At 35.6% G+C, this 11,358-nt stretch overlaps 2 protein-coding genes across 2 annotated transcripts in view; one reads left to right on the forward strand and one right to left on the reverse strand.

Moving 5' to 3' along the window:
• Positions 1–2,278, reverse strand: part of LOC106884451 (archaemetzincin-2) — a 14,556-nt gene extending 12,278 nt beyond the window's left edge. The window contains exon 1 of the mRNA XM_014935840.2: positions 2,052–2,278. The gene's annotated coding sequence lies outside the window, so the exon portion shown is untranslated. The remainder of the gene's footprint in view (positions 1–2,051) is intronic.
• LOC106884450 (WD repeat-containing and planar cell polarity effector protein fritz homolog) lies at positions 2,279–6,957 on the forward strand. Its single transcript, XM_014935839.2, has one exon. It carries the CDS (start codon positions 2,632–2,634, stop codon positions 4,804–4,806), a length of 2,175 nt encoding a protein of 724 aa, XP_014791325.1. The 5' UTR covers positions 2,279–2,631; the 3' UTR covers positions 4,807–6,957.
• The last annotated feature ends 4,401 nt before the right edge of the window (positions 6,958–11,358 follow it).

The raw sequence follows: 11,358 nt of genomic DNA on the forward strand, positions 1-11,358 counted from the left end.
AATACAAAAATATTTTTCTGTTCTATAACACAAAATAGATAAGTATACGAAGTTTGAAAGTCTTTCCGTACCAAAAACACTACGTAAAACATAAATGAAAAATGTGGCCCCCGTTTTAAAATAGATCCGACACTTTTCCTTTTGTGGAGATATAATAGTTCGTAGTGGAGGCGCAATGGCCCAGTGGTTAGGGCAGCGGACTCGCGGTCATAGGATCGCGGTTTCGATTCCCAGACCAGGCGTTGTGAGTGTTTATTGAGCGAAAACACCTAAAGCTCCACGAGGCTCCAGCAGTGGGTGGTGGCGAACCCTGCTGTACTCATTCACCACAACTTTCTCTCACTCTTACTTCCTGTTTCTGTTGTACCTGTAATTCAAAGGGTCAGCCTTGTCACACTGTGTCACGCTGAATATCCCGGAGAACTACGTTAAGGGACTAAATGCTAAACGGTATTTCGTCCGTCTTTATGTATGTTCTGAATTCAAATTTCGCCGAGGTCAGCTTTGTCTTTCATCCTTTCGGAGTGAATAAAATAACAGCAGTTGAGTGCTGGGGTTGATGTAATCGACTGATCCCCTCCATCAAGATTTCAGGCCTTGTGCCTATGTAATCGACTTACCTCAATCCCTAAAATTGTAGACCTTTTGCCAAAATTTGAAACCATTATTTCCCTATGGCTTAAAACCGATAAAATCGTTAGCGTGCCGGACAAAATAGTGACATTTCTTCCCGTTATTTACATTCTGAGTTCAAATTCTACTGAGGTCGACTTAGTCAAGTACTGGAGTCAATGTTATCGATTTGCCCCCCACCCCCAATCTGGCCTTGAGCCAAAAATTGGAACAAAATTGCAACTATATGGCTAATAGATGTGAATTTGTCACTCTTCCTATTTACTAGAAGATCAACATTAACAATTATTATTTGATGGCTGATGAATAAGCGGACATTAGCGAAGTATGATCAAACGACTTAGTTACACAAGTGTGCCTCCCATTCCGGCTTTGTTTCTTCAGCGCTTTCTGAAAAATGGATATATTTCAGGGGAATTTTCTATAAATACCTTTCAGATGACATAGATTATGATTACATCGGAATTTGTTAAGAAAACTTTTTCGGGGATGGGTGAGCGAAGTTTCGTACAATTCATACGCTTTGACTTAGTTTCCTCACACGTTTTTTTTCAACGTAAGATCGCAATTATGTTGCAAAAAAAAAAAGAGAAAAACAAAAGGGTTTTGAGGACCATTCCGCCCTTTCTTTCTGGAATTTATTAAATGAATATTTTTTTTTTAAATGAACTTTTCCAGGCCTATAGCGTACCTAACAGTCATACCAACAAATAAAACAGTATACCTTCCAGAAACTAATTGAAGAAATTTTGATGGTATACTTAATCAGGACCGGTTTTTAGCCAACTAAACAGATTTGTTCAAATTAGGTTCAACGCACAAACTCGAGCGGAGGACGCTCTGATGAATTTTTAGTACATCATTGTGGGGGCTCAAACCCTCAATGCTTTTTGACTGGGTCTGATGTACTACATGAAGCATAAAACATGAATCTTCAGCTTTTGTAGAGTAGAGAGTCCCACTGACGATTCTCTAACTGGATCCCCTCACTTCCAAGCACCGACCCTGACTTAATATAATCAATAATAGATTTTATAATCTAATTTTGTGTTTGTTTATACTTAAAACAAAAATACGCATATTCAAGATGAAAATAAATAATTATATGAATATTAATAGTAATGAGAGGAAGGGACATAAATTTGAGAGATACCACAAAATTAAAAGTTACCGATTGCATGTGATCTGTTTAAGATCGGATGCAATCATCTATAACTGTTGATTATTATATATTGCAGTTTACAAATATTTGCGTTAGGTGCATTGCTCACACACACAAGATTTGCATAAAGTATGTTGCTCACACACAATCAGAATATGGGATATGAAAAAAAAATATTCTTCAGAATTTTATAGCGACTATAGGATGAAGTTGAAAACGTGAGACAATCTTTACAGACTAATAACAAGTTACTCACCGAACAAAGTATAACTTAAATCATTCCAGTAAAATATATTTTCTTTCAAATAATAAATAACACCAATATAAGTAATCCATTAAATGCTTTTGCTGGGTCTGTTTTCAAGTAGAATAAACTTCACGCTTTCAAGTTTAAAGTTAAGCAATTAGTTTATTCAAGAAATTATAAAGTGTAATTAAGCCAGAAATATATTTAAAGGATACAACCACCGGTTGCACCGGGTACCTGCTTAATCTCTTTACGAAATGAATTAATTATATTTAGTCACATCATTTAATCCGTTATAATGAACTTTATTTTATTGTAATTTACTTCATACTTAATCGATTTCCGTATGAAAAATCTAAGAGTGTTCAAACCCTTGGTTAAACTTGAAATTCTGTATTTATTATCCCTTGCTCAGCCCGTCATTGCTCTCAATATCAGCGATGCTACCGAGTTTTTCTTTAAAATGTTTCTTTGGAAACCGTATTCGAACCTCTGTAAGGGGTTTTTAAAATTCAAGTGAGTCAACTTAACGAAATTAATATTATTTTGCTTGATTGTTTGTTTTATTGTTTGGTTCCTGTCATTCGCAATGACAGGTTGTGTGGCTGAATTGTTTTTCTGGACTGTCGGAAGCAATGTTTACATACCTGATAACATCACTGGTTGTCATGTGTACCACGAAAAAGATGAAAGAGTCTCCAGAGCGGAACATCCATATTGGCATGAAAAACAAATGTATACAGAAAGTCGTGATATTACTTGGAGTCTACGTAACAAGAGACCGGATAAACTTAGGGATACTTTAAAAGAAGTGGAAATTTTATTAAGCCAATACAAATGTGTTAAGGCCAGTTGGAAAAATAAAGTCGTCCTCCAGATTATTTTAAGCAATGGATATGTAATTACGTACCTTGTTAAACAAAATGTTGCCGATATCGAAAAAGTACTCATTGATAAATCACTTTGTGGAAAATTGAGCGGAGAATTCATTTCCGATGCTCTCCTAACCAACAGTTTTATTATTCTGTCATATCCTAATCTCGCTAAATTGGATTATGTTTACTTTCAAAAAAGAGGCAACGCGGGAGATGTCGGGAAGAAAATTGAGAAAGTGTCAGCTTTTGATCCAAAATTTGGTCATTTTCAAATCCCTGGACCATCAACAAGAAGAGTAAACAGACACTTATCTTATTGTTCTGATCGAAATTTGCTCTTGGTTTGGTGTTCTATCAATCCCAAGGATGGTTGTCCGTGGTCACCGCTGGTCAGTGATTGTGAACAGGCCAATTTGGTGTTGTTATCAATAAATGGACCTCGATTAGAAGTTATTTCTCACGTCAAAACAGAATATAACCTTCTGAATGCTACTTTGAGTCAAAAAACTCAACAAATAATTACGGTAGAGCTGGTCTCAAGTCGGTCAGAGGAAACAACTGTTGAAAGAGGGACATATGAAATCTTAAAAACAAAGTTACAACAGAGTAGATCTATATCTATGACTTTGCCCAGTCTCTTCACCTGCCTTAGTGTCCATCCCTCAACAAACAGACTGCTATTTGGTTGTCAAGATGGAACTTTAGTGATGTTTGATGAAACTTTTATGACAATGCATTCAACCCAAGCCAGTTTAGTACCAGTAAATATAAAATGGCACTCAAATGGTGCTGTTGCGTTTGTTGTAAGTGCCTCTGGGAATATTCAGTTATTTGATCTCGCTCTTAACCACCTCAACTTCCAGTTGCTTGGTGACCAGTTTTCTTCAGAGAAAGTATTAAAGACTGATATGTTTTTTAAGAAAACCGTTTTCTTTGAAGATATGCAATGGAATGATTGTGACAATGATACTGAACTTTCAAGAAATTCTCAATTTCTTTTACTTATATTCAACAAAGGCCCACTAGCTGTTTTACAGTTATACTTTGGCCTTATGAGTCAAGAAGGTTTGTCTGTCCTTGAACTGATCAAAGAATATATAAAACACCAACAGCTTTATGAAGCTACCAACCTGTTATGTTCTTTACATTGGGAAAGCGATGGCCCAAGTTGCTATGCAGGTATTTCAGCTATTGCTAATTACCTTTTGCGACTGCCACTCAATGCAGAAAGAGAAAGCTACCTTGAAAAGACTCTAGGTATGTTTTATTCTCCAGTGAAAACATCAATTGCTAACATATTAGAATATCGAGATCCAATATGTAGACTTGCTCGACGATTTTTTCATTTGCTTCTCAGATATTCTCGGTTTGAAAAGGCTTTCTTGCTTGCTGTTGATATAGGGAGTGAAGATCTGTTCATGGACTTACATTACACTGCTGTAGATCACAATGAAACGTCATTAGCAGAAGTTTCAAAAAAGAAGGCTGAAGAAATTCAAGAGTTATGCATAAATTCTTCAGAAGAAGAAAGTTCTGAGTCAGACTATCATTCTGATTACTATCAGAATCCTTTGCAGAGCTATCCCAGTAACTCTGACCTTGTTGAAAAGGTGATGCACCATCAAAAAATTAAGAAATCACCTAGTCTGCAAGAACGATGTCCAAGTCGTGTCCCAAAATTAAGATTAAGACATCGTACAGAAAATACCGACAAAGATTCAACTGTTGATTATTTCCATTCCACAACCTCTTATCAACCCTCTGAAAACTATCATGATGCAATCGGTAAGGAATTGGTTAATGAATTAATTCAAGACTACACAGATGCTTTACTGGACAAACCTACAATTGATGTTGATGGCTCTAGTCATGTTTTTACATATTTATAGTTATTTAACATTAGCCAAAATAATTAAAAACAAAACCCTTAAGCTCCTTAAGGGAACTTCAACACAGTTGCTCAATCTGCTAGAAATAGCAGCTAAATTCATTCACATCATACCCTACCATCTTAACCATTTACCTGTCTAAAGCATTTTCATAAGTTTGTCCAAACCATCCATGCTTGTTTTCAGACTTTTGGTAAGCCCTTCTTTCATATGTCCTGAGTAACATAAAGCTTTCTTTAATAAATTCCATGTTGCTCTGGTGGTTGAAAAAAATTGCCAATGTGAATCATATATGATGAATGGATGCCAGGGAAATACACAGGACATATAAAGTTTTAAGAAAAAAAGGATACATTAGAAAATGTAGTCCTACATATACAAAAAAGATGGGATGGTTACACCTGGAATGCCTTTGACAGTAGATTTGCTTAATCAAAGCTCACCTGGGATTAAACAACAGCTAAAACACCTGTTTCATTACTTCAAAGTTAAGTACCATCAGAAAATGGTTATTTTCTGGTGAACCACTGCTCCTTGCATAGCAAACAGGCTCCTGCAAAGAAAGCATACATTTTGTTTTTCTTCCATCTATTTGTTTATGTTTGGGAAAAATGAATATTGAGATATAAAATATTTGATTTTGGATTCTTTAAATTCTTAATCAGTGTTTGTCAACCATTTTCTTTTCCTGTGGTGCCTTTTTGGTTCCTGTTATATTCATATAAATCCTCCTAGCCATTAGATGTTTAACAAAATCCTATTATAGATCCTTCTAGCCATTCAATGTTTAACAAAATCCTATTATAAAAGTTGTTGTTGGCACTCCGTCGCTTACGACGTTGAGGGTTCCAGTTGATCCGATCAACGAAACAGCCTACTCATGAAATTAACGTGCAAGTGGCTGAGCACTCCACAGACACGTGTACCCTTAACATAGTTCTCGAGGATATTCAGCGTGACAAGGCTGACCCATTTGAATTACAGGTACAACAGAAACAGGAAGTAAGAGTGAGAGAAAGTTGTGGTGGAAGAGTACAGCAGGGTTCGCCACCATCCCCTGCCAGACCCTCGTGGAGCTTTAGGTGTTTTCGCTCAATAAACACTCACAACGCCCTGTCTAGGAATCGAAACCGCGATCCTATGACCGCGAGTCTGCTGCCCTAACCACTGGGCCATTGCGCCTCCACATTATAAAAGTATAACCAAATTTATTGCTCATGAATTTTAACAAGATCTTATATGCGCCTCCAAGGGTCATGTGGACCCCGGATGAGAACCACAGCTGTAAATAAATGGCAACATCTTTTCCTTCCATTCTAATGATGCTAAGGACCAGAAAATTATTTTAAAGAAGATAAAATTCATTAGGTGCAAACATGGCTGTGTGATTAAGAAGCATACTTCATGATAGTGTCGTTTCAGGTTCAGTCCCAATGCGTAGCACCTTGAGTGAGTAATTTGTACCATAGCCCTGGGCCAACAAATACTTTGTGAGTAAATTTGATAAATGGAAACTGTGCAGAAGCCTATTGTGTATGTATGTGTGTGTATGTCTTTATCCTACACCCCACTTGACAACCGGTGTTGTTTCGTTTATGTCCCCTGTAACTTAGCAGTTCAGCAACAGAGACTGATAAAATAAGTACCAGACTAAAGAAAAAAAAATTAATTGGAGTCGATTCATTTGGCAAAATCTTTGAAGGCAGCATCCTGGCTTAGTTGCAGTTTGGTATAAAAGACATTCAAATGCTACCATTCCTGTACACTAGCGTAGCTAGGGGGTGCGGTAGGGTTGGTCCACCGTGGGTGGCTCTTTCAAAGGGGCAGCACTTTTGGGTCTGTTGTAGGCAATATGTGTTTTTTTGTGGGGTCTGGGACAGCAAACGGAAGGGCACACTCTAGCCTGAGTGGCACACACTCTAGCTACACTAGTGTTCCTGTATCATATTTAATCTCATTGTTGATAAATAGGACACTTGTACCTAAAAACGACATAGTTTTCTGGTTGATAACAACATTTTGTACATGTAAACCGCATTCTCTTTTCCATTTCCATGTTAACATACCATCCAAAGATTTCTTTGGAAATGTAAATTATATTTTTCTTTCCTTTCTTTTCACCTACATCTAATAAAAATTAAAAAGTTGTGATCTCACTGTTTTACCATCATCATTTAATGTCCGTTGTCCATGCTGGCATGGGTTGAACAGTTTGATTAGGCTTGGTAAGCTGGAAGGCTGCACCAGACTCCAGTCTGATTTCCATAGTTTTTGTCTATTTGTATTTGTTCCCCCCACCCCTTGCTACTTGACAACCTGTGTTGCTGTGTTTATGTTCCTCTAACTTAGTGGCTTGGCAAAAGAGACTGACAGAATAAGTACCAGGCTTTAAAAAGATTAGTATATATGTACTGGGGCTGATTTCTTTGACTAAAATTCTTCAAGGTGGTTCCCCAGTACGGCAGCAGTCAAATTACTGAAACAAGCAAAAGAACGGAATCATCCAATTCCATATTCGTTTTGTTTTTCTAATATGACTAAGGTGTCTATATACAAGAAAACAACGTATTTATTTTAAGGTGCATTTTCCTCTGTCCCTATCTCCATTCTTCCACCATCTTAGCTACCCACCCATGTCACTTATATTCCTCTTCCTGTAACTTGAGGGTGTTCTCTGGCATGTCTTTACCACCATTCTTTTTTCTTTTTTAATAGAGGTAACCGTATATCTCCTTTACAGCAAGATACTTGTTCCTATCTCTATAACACTAACCTCTCATCACCTCGCATAGAGCCACTTCCCTCAATACTACAGTACACTCAAATGAGTGAAGGGCTTGTTTTGTGAATTACTTGGTGACCTTACTAGCGCTGGTGTCACATAAAAAGCACCCAGTACACTCTGTAAAGTGGTTGGCATTAGGAAGGGTATCCAGCTGTAGAAACCATGCCAAAACAGAACTTGTCAATGCTGGTGCCATGAGCTCAGGTTAAATGCTACATTGGAAATACTCCAGTATTTTACCTATCGGTACCTTAATGTCAATGTGTGTTGGCAACATCTTTGATCTGAAATTATTTGCTGTAATAAATATGAAAATATTGTTGCATTTAGATGAGCATATTAGTAATTTATTACAAAGACCATACAGAACTTCCTAATTTTCCCATTTTTTACAAGTCATACGACTAACTTCAATTTGTTGGCTGAAACAGCATGTTGATAGTCTATGAATAGAAATGTGTTTGTAACTTGAAATAACTTGGTCTTTTTAGCTGTAACTAATCCAGTAATAACAATACAAAGTATGCAGCCCTTAAAACGGTTTTTGTGCATTTACAGAGAATACCGAACTGTCTTACACAGGAACTTGTCTTTAGGAATTCCCAATCAGTTATGAATACCCAAATTGTGAAGTCAGTTATCTAAAACAGTCGGGATATTTCCCTTATCAGTTTGAATATGAAAAATACTTTTTTATATTAGCGTCTTGGTTTAGAGAGAAATGTTCTTTTGTGAAGGAGAGAGACATTTTCCCAAACCATTGAAAATTAAAGTTCCAACTGAATTATGAAAAGAAAAGAGGAAAAAAAAACCCATCCTACAATTAGATGTAGGTGTAGGTATGGCTATGTGATAAGAAAGTTGCTTCCCAACCACATGGTTTTGGGTTCAGTTCCACTGTATGGCACCTTGGACAGTTGTCTTCTACTATTGCTCTGGATTGCCTTATGAGTGGATTTGGTTGACAGAAACTGAGAGAAGCTCATCATGTGTGTGTGTCTGTTCCATCATTGGTGTTGGTTTGTTTGCATCCGTGTAACCTAGAAGTTCAGTTAAAAAAAAAATTGATAATATAGCCAGACATAAAAAAAATATTAGGGTCAATTTGTTTGACCAAAGTGGTGCTCCAGCATGGCCTCAGTCTAATGACTGATAAAAATAAAAATGAATTATAAATATTCCAAATAGAAAGAAAAAATTTAATATCCTGAGTATTGAAAGAAATATATAATAAAAAAAACAAAATCAGGTATTTGGTGGATTTTTTCAAAAGCTGTCCTTTTTTTTTTTTAAATAGTCTATATTCTTATCCCTCATCTTCCTTACCATTTTCCATTCCCATGAAGCTTGGGACTTTGCAAGACAATCATTTAAAAAAAAAATAGAAAGAAAAATTCTGCTAGAAATTCTAAGGTGTGTTTCCCCCAAAAATTCCTATGAGGCATGGGACTTCAAAAGATAGTCATTCGAAAAAAAACTCAGAAGAAATTCAAAGATGTTTTTCCCCAAGAATTCCCCACCTCCTCCGTAAAAAAAAAACAACAAAAAAACTGAAGAAATTCTGAGATGGTTTTTCCCCAAGAATTTCCCGAAAGATTTCTGGCAGAAATTCCAATATGTTTTTCGCAAGAATCACCATGTGGTATGATATTTCGAAAGATAGTCATTGCACATACACACACAAAAAAAAAAAAGAAAAAAATTCCGAAAGAAATTCCATAAATCCTTGAAAAACCCATCTGCTAGTGAAATTGACCGAGTTACTTCCCTTCGATGTCAATCTTCTGGTCGCCAGCTTCAATGGCGGAGTTGAATTAGTAATCTCACATTACTATTATTTAGTGTGTTGTCGTTAAAAAGTATGATCGCTACTGATACACAACAAATGTTATTCCCAACAGTTTCTGACGTTGTGTTTGTGATAGAATCCACAGCAAATCTCGCCGCTCACAAAGATATCTTAAAAACATCGTATATTCAACCAACACTTGAGTAAGTATCTCGATTCTAAAATGGCGGTTTGTTCTTATTGACGTTTCCAACTTCTTTTGTTCATTTATCATGTATATGCTTACATATTGATACCAATAATTTTACACAATATATTTTTTTTCCAAGAATGTCAACAAATCCTAGTAAACTTTTTAGCACAAGGCTCTCTCTTGTAAGATCGACTACTCACGACCAGCTAGGGCGGATGCGCGTTGGGAACCACTCTTCTTTAGTAGTACCCATTTCTAACGTAGACTCAGTGTTTTAGATGGAATAACATCGGAGTACTTAAGGCAAATCTTATAAAACGGTAAAAAAAAAGTATGTGTGTATACAATTACGCAAAAAATACATAAAAATATACGGCGAAAGTAAAGAATACGTACACCCGGTGTTTAGGTTTAGGGTTTTTGTTATGCAGAAAACGGGTTCTCTACGTATTCTGGGGCTAATGTAGTTTCGCACCTTTCCTTGAAAAATGCATTTAGAAAAAAAAAAGTTTTCGGATTCCTTATTTTTCATCCATATATTTATTTATCTGTCTATCTATTTATCCTTGTCTGTTTATTCATAAAATATATTTGTCAACTAAATGTGGCAATCCTATAGAAGACGGTATTACTGTTGTTTTTAGTCCCAGAAAGACATTCATATCTATCTATCTATCTATCTATCTATCTCTTTATACACATGTCTATATGCTTATTGAATTTAAAATTTTGCATATTCGGAATCTCCGTCATCTAAAACATAGGGAAAAAATTTTGATAAAGTTCAAAATTTTAAAGTGGTGGTGGGAATTTTTTTTTTCATATTCGTAATCTCCGATATCTTAAACATAGGAATCCGAAAAAGTTTTTTTTTTTTAAATCCATGTTTCAAGGAGAGGTGCGAAACTGCATTAGCCTCCGTATTCTTTACCTCTGCCAAATATACATACAAATACATATGAATATATAACGAAAATATAAAATGGTATGTGAGTGCTTGAACTCGGTACATCCGTATTAGAAACGAGAAGGAAAAAAGTTATAGACATATGGACAATATACATAATTAAAAAAGAATTATAAGTATTTCATGGCAGAGATAAGGTCTAATATTCATGCTACAATCGTTTCGGGGAAAATGTTATTGGGAGGTGGATAAAGTATTCCTGTCTAGCTCCCATATAAACAGTTCCTTCATCAAGGAACACATAAAAGGGAAATTAAAGTCTGTTATGTGTTCCCTGATGAAGGGACTTTATATATAGGAGCTGGACAGAAATACTTTATTCACCCACCAATAACATTTTCCCCGAAATGATTGTAGGATAAATATTAGACCTTATCTCTGCCATGGAATACTTATAATTCTTTTTTAATTATACATATTGTCGATGTATCTATAACTTTCTTCCTTGTTTCTAACACGGATGTACCGAGTTCAGGCACTCGCATACCATTTTATATTTTCGTTATGTATTCATGTACACTTTTATATGTCCATATGTATTTGTACGTATATTTTTTTTATGTATTTTTGTGTAATTTTGTACACATATATTTTTTACAGTTTTATGAGATTTGCCTAAAGTACTTCGATGTTATAAAGGAAAATTGTTTATTGATTACCAAAATTTTGTGTATTCTATTGATGGTCTATATTATTCATATAGCTCATATTCTGAGCACTACGTCGTTGTTCTATATACGGAATTAATTCCTTCATTCTTTCCTTGTGTGTGTGTGTATATATATATATATATATATATATATATATATATATATATA

Source organism: Octopus bimaculoides, chromosome 7, assembly GCF_001194135.2.
Source record: "Octopus bimaculoides isolate UCB-OBI-ISO-001 chromosome 7, ASM119413v2, whole genome shotgun sequence".
In the NCBI taxonomy this organism is placed as follows: domain Eukaryota; kingdom Metazoa; phylum Mollusca; class Cephalopoda; order Octopoda; family Octopodidae; genus Octopus; species Octopus bimaculoides.